This window comes from Plutella xylostella, chromosome 5, assembly GCF_932276165.1.
Source record: "Plutella xylostella chromosome 5, ilPluXylo3.1, whole genome shotgun sequence".
Lineage (NCBI taxonomy): Eukaryota > Metazoa > Arthropoda > Insecta > Lepidoptera > Plutellidae > Plutella > Plutella xylostella.
Genome location: NC_063985.1, coordinates 11,568,317 through 11,581,125, shown reverse-complemented (window position 1 = coordinate 11,581,125; position 12,809 = coordinate 11,568,317). Strand labels below are relative to the sequence as shown.

The 12,809-nt window shown below is 43.3% G+C and overlaps 1 protein-coding gene across 1 annotated transcript in view; it reads left to right on the top strand.

Annotated features, from left to right (window-relative positions):
• Positions 1-12,809, top strand: part of LOC105391286 (rootletin) — a 62,248-nt gene that overhangs the window by 12,559 nt on the left and 36,880 nt on the right. The window contains exons 4-16 of the mRNA XM_048633519.1: positions 823-938; positions 2,404-2,592; positions 3,478-3,606; positions 3,909-4,038; positions 4,398-4,522; positions 4,881-5,044; positions 6,133-6,286; positions 7,387-7,569; positions 7,854-7,982; positions 8,979-9,834; positions 11,055-11,182; positions 11,553-11,735; positions 12,072-12,196. Coding sequence (XP_048489476.1) covers positions 823-938; positions 2,404-2,592; positions 3,478-3,606; positions 3,909-4,038; positions 4,398-4,522; positions 4,881-5,044; positions 6,133-6,286; positions 7,387-7,569; positions 7,854-7,982; positions 8,979-9,834; positions 11,055-11,182; positions 11,553-11,735; positions 12,072-12,196 — 2,611 coding nt within the window. The remainder of the gene's footprint in view (positions 1-822; positions 939-2,403; positions 2,593-3,477; positions 3,607-3,908; positions 4,039-4,397; positions 4,523-4,880; positions 5,045-6,132; positions 6,287-7,386; positions 7,570-7,853; positions 7,983-8,978; positions 9,835-11,054; positions 11,183-11,552; positions 11,736-12,071; positions 12,197-12,809) is intronic.

The following is a 12,809-nucleotide window of genomic DNA, read 5'->3' as shown; positions in this document are numbered from 1 at the left end:
AGAGTTGGGAGGAGCGTGCGCGTAGTAGACCAGAATGGCGTCATACCGTCCACACAAATGTGGACCGTTTTGAACAGAAGCGTCTGGAAGACCTTGATGCAAAACGCCAGGCACGGAAAACCAGACCGAAGCCCTCCTACAACTACACGTACAACTCGTCTGGCCAACTGTACTGTACGCCTTGTAGTCGTGTTTTCAAGACGAAGTTTGGCTTTGCAAGTCACATCAGAGCCCACCAAAACAACAACCCGGATTGAACATACAGGAGTCGCCGTCGCCGGATACGGTGTGGAGGACATGATGATGACTATTTCGCATGAAAGAAAGAGAGAGCAACAATTGAAAACGGCTACCTGGTAACTAATCACATATAGTTTCAAGTGCTCGTATTGCCCTTTGGCACTTGAAAATATACACGATTAGTACGCAGTGGTATGGTAACTGCTGCAGTATATTTTCAAGCCATAATTTTGGCCTAACTTACTTGAAAATATACGCGATTAGTGCGTAATGGCCTTGTATACTTTCAAGTAAATCATGGCACCATTTCAATTTGAAAATATACGCGAGCAGTCCCACCCTCTGCGTTCTGGCCTTGTATAGTTTCAAAACACGCATCGATGTCATTTTGTATGTTAGATTTAGATTACCTAATACGCTCTTTTCTATGCATCTGGTCCCCTGTACGCGGGAGGAAATCCGTATGACAGGAACAAGCTCTCGTTATACCGTGTTCACAATACTCCCTTATGACGCGTAAGTACGAGCTTACAGCTTGGCTGCCAACCTAGCCGTTGACCCGGTACTAACATGACGGTACAGTGTGCTTCACAGAGTCGGCCACCATCACGCTGCGGCGCCCGTCAGCCTCGCCGCCGCCCACGCCGCCGCACCTCACGATTAACAAGAATGATTCGCTCGCTGAACGAGTTAAAAAGGTAAATAAAATGTTCATCATCATCAGCCTATGGCAGTCCACTGCTAGAAGTAGGTCTCTGCCAAAGCACGCCACTGGATGCGAAGCTTTCATAAATGTTCAAACGCGTGGAACTGAAACTGGCCCGCTCGCTTAGCTTTGATATGTGCTCCTATGGATAGTATTACTACTATACTATTCGTATAGATAGGATGTGGTATATGTAGTAGTGTTGATGAACCTATAATAGAGAGTATTTTTTATTTTAGATTAGAACTTCATTTACAGCATGAATCTATTTATTCTATGATATCGTTAAAATTGTGATCCTTATAGCTATCAAAATTTATAAGAAAGGTTTATTAAAGTTGTAAGTTCCGGTTAGTTAGTCTGGTTAACATTTCATATCTAAGTAAATCTATCATACTTGAAATCTCATAAGAACACACAACAAAATGTACTTACTAAGTGCCTATAATAGTTCGGCATCTGCTATCGCCTGAAAGAGCGTTGTATCTTTAAGATTAACGAGTTTACTCTCGGGAGGAATGGCTCGGGATTGTGTATGAGGAGCTGCCAACACCCGCGTCTGCTGCGGAATCACAGTCTGCTAGTTACACATGTACTATTCAATACTAACATAACATCTAAAAGGAGTATTTTTAAAATGGAGTAGTTACTTATAAATATATCATTACTTAAAGATATGTGTAGAAGATGGTAATGATGATGTGGGAAAAAATTGTTAATGATTGTGCCTCTGATATTAGTAACAAGGAGGAGTAACAAGTACCTATAACAAGTATTTCAAGATCAAAATTTAGCCTATATGATAGTAATATGGTAGTTGGTCTATTAGGAACTTAGTTAATGATGATTTCACATACAGTTTTGTAAGACTTATAATAAGTCTTCTTACCGCAGCGCATTCCATTGAAACCTAAAAAAAACTGGCAAGTGCCAAAGCTCTCAGAGGATGGGCAATGCACTCTAAAATAATACGCAATGTTGTGAAAGTGTATCAATCTGTAGAGTTCCTACTAATTAATGCCGGCAGTAGGCGCGCCTTGCCAAGTCTCTGCTGACCTTTTCCGTCTATTTCGGGCTTCACAACAGAAGCGATGCGCTACAGCGGAATACGAACAGACAGACCAACTACTCCGCCTTTTAATGTGGGTAGGATGTGGTAGTTTACTAGAAAGTATACTGTAATGTAGTTTACTAGAAAGTATACTGTAATGTATTAAACTAAGCAGTAAGCACGTAATCCAAAGTATGTATGGTATGATTCCAGTCATAGTTAAGGGGACCTGTTTCTCAGATTTAATTACGAGTAACTACTTATGGTACCTTTAGAACTAAGCAAATATAGGCATATTTACATTCCACATAATGTGAATGATTTCAAGATAGGTCCTACTACCAAAAGTCTGTATAACTTCATGCTCTAACTAACTCATTAACCGTTTTTCTACACATCCACACAGATGCAGTTGCTAAAAGCTCAAAGTTTAAGTTTCGAGAAGGAGTCAAATGAAGAGAAAGAGAGGGAGCGACGGAGCGCCTCCCGGAGCAAGGAGGAGGAGAGACCAGTACGGAGTAAAGAGGAACCCAAGGCGAAACCTAAAGAGGAAACTAAAGCTTCCGTCAAGGATGATGTCAACTTCCTTATGCAGGTAACAATGTACCTATAAATAAAAATTGTACCTTTAATGAAAAATTCATGACTTCAATGAAGAATTCATCACACATTTAAAAGTAAGCTACACGACGCTCTGATAATTAAATAAAAACCGGCCAAGTGCGAGTCGGGCTCGCGCACAAAGGGTTCCGTAGCAGCAAATATAATATTACAGTTAAATCAACCTATCTCAAAAACTATAAGAGATACTTTGATCAAACCAAAAATCGTTGAAAGAGTTAATTAGCATGCATCACCTCTATTTTTTTTAGAATTTTATACCCCGTAGTTATAAAAATAGAGGGGGGGGGACATACTTTTTACGACTTTGAGAGCTGATATCTCAAAAACCGTTCACTTTAAGAAAAATGTTTTTTAGAAAACTTTATATCATTTTAAAAGACCTTTCCATTGATACCCCACACGGGTATGTACATCGAAAAAAAAAAATTCATCCCTCAGTTACATGTATGGGGGGCCCCACCCCCAATTCTTTTTTTTACTATTTAGTGTCATATTTTTGTAGCGGTTCATACAACACATATTCCCATCAAATTTCATCACTGTAGTACTTATAGTTTCCGAGTAAATCGGCTGTGACAGACGGACAGACGGACAGACGGACAGACGGACATGACGAAACTATAAGGGTTCCGTTTTTGCCATTTTGGCTACGGAACCCTAAAACAAGAAGTGGGCTCCTGTGACCTACAAATTATATCGTTTCGTCATTATATCCCTATCGTTTTGTATACGTACATCTAGTTAGTTTAATCAACCGAGGTAGCGTGGTATGTCACAAAGCTTCTTCTTTGGCTAATTATAATTACTTTCACCACAATCTTTCTACCCGCCTCTAACTCCCACATCCCGTCACCAGGTGAAGAGTCGGACGCCACTGTCCAAGCCGCCAGCGCGCGGTGGACCGGCGCCTCGCGACGACGAGGACGACGTCAGCACCGCCACTACTGAGGGGACCCTGGTGGATGCTAATGTTAGAGAATATCAGGTGGGTAGTGTTGGCAACACGATGAAAACGCTAGGAGGATTGGCTATCGCAATTTGCAGTCTTTTTCTGTTTTGGCATAAACTGAACAATGGCAATAGCTGAGTCTCCACCAAGCGATCCGTCGCGCTCGGATCGCGTGCTCCAAGGATTTTTACATTTTACAATATTCCTTGGATCGCGCAATCGGATCGCGTTGGATCCACCAGACGGTGGAGATCCGGCTTATGAGCATGGAATATGTTACATGATAATCCGTTAACAATTAACTGTCCTCATTGCTAACCACATAATTCCCTATACAGGACCAAATAGAGAGCCTCAAGAACGAAGTGGACACGTTGAAGAAGAGATGCGAGAGAGTGGAGAAAGAGAAAAGCGACATCCTCCTTCGTAGACTGGCCAACATTGACACCGCTAACAAATACACCACAGGTGCGTATATACTGTATTATTACGCTAACCTCTTTAACATTTGCTGAAATCAACCTTAGGAATTTTACCTCAATGTGCGTATACACCTGTATAGGAATTAGTAACCATGTAAGAAGCTCAGAAGACACTTTCTAGGACCCATAAAATCGTTATTGGTGCATGTTACGCCGCTCGGCCAATGCGACGTCCGCGTATGGCAGTGTTTTAACACATCAGCATACCTAAAGAAAAACAAAATACGGCTACCCAGACTATTCACACATGTTGTTTTTGTCCAAAGGACATCGGGCATTTTCAAAAGCGGGGCAAGCTACCATACAAAATGCCCAATGTCCTTTCATGTTGTTTGTTGTCTACAGGTCGAACATCAGAGGTGCTGAAACTGCAGCAGAAGGTGAACGAGCTGACGGCGCAGAATGAGGACCTCCGAGATGAGAAGAAACATCTCACGCTCAAGGTTAAGGAGGTAGAGGCCGATCTGGAGGTGAGATTATTATTATTTTATTGCATTTATCAGCACTGTATATCTTAAACCACCCGAAATAATACTAATCACGTATAAACTTTTGCGTCCCGAAGTCGATATCGCATCTGACGGCAATAGATTTCTATTGTGTAAGACTCCGTTGACACTGAGCGGATGCCATTTGAAGAATCGTTTTCTAGATTACCATCTTTGAAAACAGCTCTATTCTGGCTGCTCAATCTGTCCGCTTAACGTAGCGGAGGCCCTTACAATAAGTTATCAGACTTATCAGCTACACTGAACAGTCTTTCATTCCTTCAGTTAATTCATGAAACTGTGTATTCTTCATACAAATAAACCGTCTTTCCTCCCACAGTCCCGGTCATCAGGCGAGGCAGCTAAGCGCGAGTGCGCCGCGCTGCGAGCCAAGCTAGTCGCCGCCGAGACGCTGTGTGAAGAGCTGATGGACGAGAACGAAGACATGAAGAAGGAACTGAGGGATCTGGAGGAGGAGATCGAGGAGATGCATGACAACTTCCGGTTAGTGGACAGTCGTTGTTTCTTTCTATTGGTCATATGTCACGTTCTAAAACAGAGACCGAGTGACTGTCTGTAATGCGTAAACACGTGATACAAGCGCTCTTAGCTCTTACACAGCCAGAGCCAACCAGCGGATTCGCATCATGCTTTATTTTCATACGAGCATACTCTCATCAACATAGCTACATAGTAAGGTATATCGCAGCGAGGTAAGGCATACTCTCACCACCGTAACAATGTCTAGTATAGATCTAGTGTTTGTAACCGACACAATAAGAGGTGGGACAAGCTGGTGGCCGCCGAGACGCTGTGCGAAGAGCTGATGGACGAGAACGAAGACATGAAGAAGGAACTGAGAGACCTGGAGGAGGAGATCGAGGAGATGCATGACAACTTCCGGTGAGTTGGGACAGTAGATGTAAGACTTCCGGTCAGGGCGATTTCCGGAGGTCAATAAAAGATGGAGGCACAACGTGGAATACGAACGTGAAATTTGACAGTGTAAAGCGTGTCTGAGATTCTCAGCTAGTTTACGAGCGAGTGTATTGACGGCGTGGCGTTACTGTACGCTAATAACGATAAACGATAACTTTGTAAACATTGTGATCAACTTTTACTATACAGATATTGCACAAATATAACATAAATGTACAAAAGGTGGGCTTAATGCTAAGAGCATTTTCTACCAGCCAACCTACAGGAGGTACAGGAAAACTGGTACAAAGATGTGCAAAAAAAGTAAATAAACTAGAGATGAAACTAAAGATGAAAGAACTAAAAACGTCACTTAATAATTATCTAAATATATATAATAAAAATACATTCTAATACTTATATAAATTTATACAAATGATACATAACTATAATAGGTATATAATTAAAATAATAGAGCATTGCACAGAGTTGGACCCATAGTGAAAGTTATTCAGTCATTCATTACCTACATCCATAAAGCAACGAGAATCGTGTGTATGATGAACTCAACGATCTATCTCGTTGGAAGAAACCAATAGAAAGTTACCTGTAAGTGTTCTATATGTAATGCCTTTTCCAACGGACCACCCATAACATAACAATCTCCCTTCCAGAGAAGACCAAGCGGACGAGTACTCGTCCCTCCGGCGCGAGCTCGAGCAGACCATCAAGAACTGCCGCGTGCTCTCCTTCAAGCTGAAGAAGACTGAGAGGAAAGCCGACCAGCTCGAGGCCGAGAAGCGAGACCAGGAGAAGAAGCTGTTAGAGGTAGGGCGAGGCTATAGCGCTTAGGTAGTTTTAAATCTGCAGGATTATATCTGACGGAGGAGTTGTTGAGGTTAATAAGACCTAGGAACAGTAGGTTAGATTAGGTTAGGTTACCACCATCAAGAACTGCCGCGTGCTCTCCTTCAAGCTGAAGAAGACCGAGCGCAAGGCCGACCAGCTCGAGGCGGAGAAGCGAGACCAGGAGAAGAAGCTGCTGGAGGTAGGGCGAGGGTAAACCTGGAAAGGAGCTGAGTAGTTTTAAATCTGCAGGATTATACCTGACGAGTTGTTGAGGTATAAGATACCCGTACAGCGATCACTGGATTCGATACTATTTTCGAAACTACACAAACATATGGAAAAAGAACAGTATCGTCAAATGTCACTGTCAAAATGTAAGGCAAATTTGTTTGTTCCAAAAGTGACATTTGTTCTTTCCATATGTTTGTGTAGTTTCGAAAATAGTATCGAATCTTGTGATCGCTACACAGTAGAGGCTAGCGACAGGCAAGCGTAGCGTACATCTTGTTGGAAGAAGTGGAATAGAATGGAAGGACGAGAGCAGAGTGTCTGACGCTTGCTTAGAGTGGCTTATGCCCTTCAAGCTGAAGAAGACCGAGCGCAAGGCCGACCAGCTCGAGGTGGAGAAGCGAGACTAGGAGAAGAAACTGCTGGAGGTAGGGCGAGGCTACGCTTAGGTAGTTTTAAATCTGCAGGATTATATCTGAAGAGTTGTTGAGGTATATGTATATGGGACATTAAGTAGAGGTAAGCGTAGCGTACATCCTGTTGGATTGCAACCAGACGGCTAAAAGTGGAATGGAATGGAAGACCGAGAGCATAGTATTTGGCTCTGGCTTATAGAGTGGCTTACGAGAGCTATTGTTAGATATTTGGTTTGGTGATGATGATAGTGATGTCTATAAGCATACTTTAATTATTCTATTCTCTGTAGTAAGTATTGGTGTTAGATTATAGGTGGAGTAGGTACAGGTGTTATTGCACCTTCAAACGAAGGAAATAAATCTCTTCGTTCCTAAGTTTAGATCATTTTGCTACCCCATCCTCGATTAAACCTCTAACCCATGCCGTCTCCACAGATAGTAGGTGGCCAAGCCGGCCTCGACCGCGTGAACCGCATCAAGGAGCTAGAACAGGAAGTGTCTCGCTCCAACGAGGTGGCTCTACGGTTGCAGCGGGAGTTGGCTGATGCCACCGCGCGCCTGTCAGCCGCTGACGGGAACAAGCCCGCCAATCAGAAGCGACAGACCATGGTGGAGGGGGTGAGTAGCTACTGCCATTGGTGCGCTGTGTTCCGCTTTAATTCGCCTATTGCCGTTCGCGTAGCCTCCAAATCCTCGTGCAGTTTTGACACATTACTCCAGCTTTACGCCGTTATGCCTCACGACGCCGCCGCAGGAACCTATCAGTATAATAGCACGAAAAAAAGCAATATGGAGGGTTAATTTATTCATCGCTTTAGGAGATTTAAATCCCCCAATAAATCATCCAATATAGATTTAACCTTGACCCTGAGCCTGACCCCTTACTATTTGTCTTCCAGCAGAAGATCTCCCGTTCATCTTTAACCCGCGGCGGCAGCCAGGACGACCCGGCGCAGCTGCTGCGAGACCTGCAGGACTCTCTAGAGCGCGAGGCCGACCTGCGCGAGCAGCTGAGGAACTCCGAGGACGAGGTGAGGACGGGGCTGTGTGGACAGCACGACCCGGCGCCACCTGCAGGACTCGCTGAAGAGCTGAGGAACTTTGAGGATGAGGGAGAAAGTTAAAGGTGGTATGAACTCATGAACGCACGTAAATGAGTTTCATGTGTTCTACATACAAACGGGGATACTCAAACTGCTGGGTGATGCGTGCCAGTGTGCAAATCGCCTAAGCCGAGTATAGCAAGGACTTATGTGGCGAAACTTACATCTCTTATTGGGCTGTTATACTTACATAAAATATCAATGTTTTTAGAAAAAGAAGAAATAACTTGAATTACTTCTCATTATGCTTTAGCGATTTGTTTTTCTATTTTAGGAGCAATTGTTCGTCACCATCTTTATAAACATCACCATGATCACCTCAACACTTCCTCATCAATTTTGAAAGGACCACTGTAACGAAATCATCAACGATAACTACAGTTTACTTGTTCAAACTTCAAACAAACCCAAAATAGCTTCATTGAGCAAACCATAAATCACTCCAAAGCACCTTAAAATCATAGTTACGTTAGTTACGCTTTCATCGTTACTCTTAACGGGTCATGCTGCGGGCTTTACCCAGTTATCGAATTGAGTTAACGAACAATCACATTTACCGTCGCATTATAGCTCACTCGCGTCTGGCACCAAGCCAGATGACTCATCACACAAGAATACACATACATATGCGCACTATACACACACACGTGTTCACTATACCTCTTTTCAACTAAGATGATTCCTGTGACGTTTGGAGTTTTGCGGTTTTAAAGATATCCCATATTGAAATTTTAACGACTTATTGTATGAGTCGTATCCAATGAAATGTAATTTAGAAACCGGATTTGCAATAACTACTATTTGTGCGTCATTTGTTAAAATATGAACTGTCACAGCGATCCTCTAAGCTGAAACGAGGTATACGCACATCAACACTGTTGTGGCGACGATGGCTTCATCTCTTCATCTTCATGCATTTCGCAGGCCAACAGATACCGCCAGCGCTTCGGGCGGCGCCCGCCCCCCGCGCCCGCGCCCTCCCACCCCGACCTCATACCCCCCTCAACCCCTACCCTCGACGAAAACACCGCGCAGAGACTCAGGGTCCTTGAGATGCAACTGGCACTTGAGAAATGCATACCGGCCCTGGATATCTACAAGATATCTGTCGGGAAACATCATGCCGCTCAGGCACCAACTGATCAATTCGACCGATATTCTCAAGGGAGTCAGACTGACTTGATCTTGATGAATGACGTCGCCACTGACACCAGGAAGGTCAGCCTCGATTGCAGTGTTCAGGCCCAGGTAGACGTACTCGACATGTACTCACAGACTGAAGTAGCCTTCATGAAGTCCAAACACTCTCAAACAGCTGATATCAAGAGCAACGCCATGTCCCAAACAGATAAACCGAAGGTTCGAAACGCTATCGTACAAACTGCAGCTAAAATGTATAACGACCAGTGCCACCAGATCTCCAGACGTGAAGCTGAGCGAGTGGACGCCAGTACTGAGACTGAAAGTACAGTCGTATTCAATGAGGGAACGATGACGGATGACCTGGATGTTTTTGATGTTACCAGTATTTTTGTTAATGATGAGCCGCTGCAAATTGAGGTGTTCGTTGAAGGCACTATGACAGACGATTGGGAAGTGTTTGATTTGAGAAATATTTTCGTATCTCAAGGTCCAACACCGGTGCCTGATGAAGAAGAAACTGAGCCCCAAGCGAGATCCGAGAGCCCTCCCCTGACGCCCGACCCCGCCTCCTCCGCCCCCCTCTCCTTGCCCTTCGTATCGATATTTAACCCCCTGGCTGTCAGGTTACCGTCCATAGGTACTTATTGCTCATTTTGATGCCACTATTCATGTTGTTTTCTCTTGTTCTCGTGTTGTATGTAACCGCGACCCATAGCGTAGGCGATCTGTGAGTTCTGTGACGTCCCGATAATCATAACTAACGAATATTTTCAGGCCAATAACTTACGTAAGACCGCATCGCGAGTCGAGGACGACAATGAGTCGTTGCTTCTTCAGCTGAAGAAAATGGCTACCAAAGCCAGAAGTACGTCAAAACTAAAATTATGATTTGGAAAGCCTTTCCAGTTTGTTTAACAATCATCCCGAGAACTGTTTGCGTTTTGTTTCACTTAACAACTTCATCATTCATGGATTTTAACTGGCTGGCCGGTGTGAGATTTCAATTCGCGACGCAAGCAAATAATTTAAACCTATCGCAAAACATTATATAATATTTTATGATTGCTATTAATTCAAGTCTATTTTATGCTAAAAACCTTTGCTGCAATTTAAATATGATCAAATTCCGTCGCTCTATAATCGAGTTGAAGTCTCGTACAGTGGCCAGCGTAGACTTATTTTCGCTGTAAACCTCTCGGATGTTACTAACCAGCCTGCTGCGCGGGCGACGGTAGCCATTTTCTCCAGTTCGGTTTGAAACCTTCTGTGACAAGAACATTACCAACATGGTACGTGTATGGTTTTCTGTGACCCACTCAGGATCCCACTAAATATAAAAAAGTAGTCAAAATATAAAAAGCCCATTTTGATTGCTATATAATCAATAGAATCTAAGATAGGTAGATGACTTAATTTTCTAGATAAGAAATCTCTTTTTTTCTCTGTTTTTTTTTCTTGCCAGGTTTCGTATCTTGTGGTTATTGATTGTACATATAAATCCATTTATTGTTAAGTAAAATTGTTTTTTTTTGTAGCTGTCTTAATTAACGGGCTCTTTATATTTCGACGACATAATTCTGTTCTTCTACATCACGAAGCCATAAAACAGTAAAACATCAGATAGAAACGCTGTAAGATTTCGCTGACGCCTTTTTTTCGCTCGTACTGCGTGATATAGAAAAACACTGTTTATCACTCTAACATACTAACCACTAATACGATTTTGATAGAAGCTGATCCAATATTTCTGTCTCGGTCACATATAATTAAAATATTGGATAAGCTTCACTCCTCCCTGTGGTATTGTTTTGTCAATTTAACTCTTACGACACAGCTATTTAAGGCTTCTATTTGCAGGCCGCAAGCTGTCGCCGACACCGCCGTCCAACCGGCTAGCCATCGAGGCTCCTAATGAGAAGGACGAGGGCATCTCCGATGAAGAGGACCCGGCCGAGCTCAGGCTGCTGCTGGAACTCAATGAACAGGTCAGCATGTGCTTTGTGAAGTTAACGCTATCCTGATCTGAATCAATAGTACCTACCTATAATAACATAAACACACGGAAACAGTAAAATAAGAACTAAATAAAAATTTAATCTTAACTTCTGTTAATAATTTAAAACTACTAAACGAGAAAATGAGCCCTAATTGTTGGTAATTGCCTAATTTATGTAGATTGTCCCAAAAGCAACAAGAACATTTTTATTTACCCTCCTTATATCCATGAAAGACACCTTAAAACCAAAACTCCAGACAAATTGAACTATAATGATATTTACGTACCTATACGGTTCAGTTCATGGTCTCTCGAAGAGCATCTTTTCATGCACAATTTAAACCTCAAAATCCCCCCAGGAAGCAGCAGTCCTCCGGCGTAAAGCAGAAGAGATAGAGCAGGATAGAGACTCTTTGAAGAAACAAGTGAAGGAGCTGACGGAGAAGATCGCCGCGACTAAGACCAAGCCCGCTGCCACCACTGTGGGCCTGAAGCGGAATACTGCGGGTAAAGCTGGCAACTTGGCCGAGGAGAAGGTTAAGGTAAGATCAAAAATCCTTGCCATTGCGCTATGTGGTGATGTGTGGTGAAATACATGCAATTTTATTCTTCACTAGATTTTTAAACTGCACCTGGCCCACTCTAATGGAACTTTTGTTCGTAGGTATGCTTTCAAGGTCTAATATGAGAAAATTAACAAATAAAGCTATGTTAGCATAACAGATAGCATATCGCAGCTTAATTTACTCTACTTATATGATATCACTTTACTTATCTAAATGCTCAGCTGTTACCTTCTCAAGACGATGCTATAGTCTATTAATAATAATTATAATAAAAGCCTCAAACCCTAAAATTCCTGTGACATTCAACTCCAGGTATTAGAAGATGAAATAGCGGAACTGCGCAAGAAGTTCATAGAGAAGGAGCGCGACTGCGAGCGTCTACACACGGAGCTCAGCCTCACGCACAAGAAGCCCAAGGCCTCACTCATAAAGAGCAAGTGAGTTGTATACCGTCATCTCTCTCACTCTTACCATAGCTAGATATGGAGGATGAGGTAGTGTCTACACACGGAGCTCAGCCTCACGCACAAGAAGCCTAAAGCCTCACTCATCAAGAGCAAGTGAGTTGTGTACTGTCGTCTCTTTCACTCTTACAATAGCTAGATATGGGGAAGGAGCGTGACTGCGGGAGTCTTAATACGGAGCTCAGCCTCACGCACAAGAAGCCCAAGGCCTCACTCATCAAGAGCAAGTGAGTTGTATACCGTCATCTCTCTCACTCTTACCATAGCTAGATATGGAGGATGAGGTAGTGTCTACACACGGAGCTCAGCCTCACGCACAAGAAGCCCAAGGCCTCACTCATCAAGAGCAAGTGAGTGGTGTAATGTCGTCTCTTTTACTCTTACTATAGCTAGATATGGAGGATGAGATAGCGGAGAGCGTCTGCACACGGAGCTCAGCCTCACACACAAGAAGCCCAAGGCCTCACTCATCAAGAGCAAGTGAGTTGTGTACTGCCGTCTCTTTCACTCTTACGGTAGCTAGATGTGGAGGATGAGATAGCGTATACGCACGGAGCTCAGCCTCACGCACAAGAAGCCCAAGGCC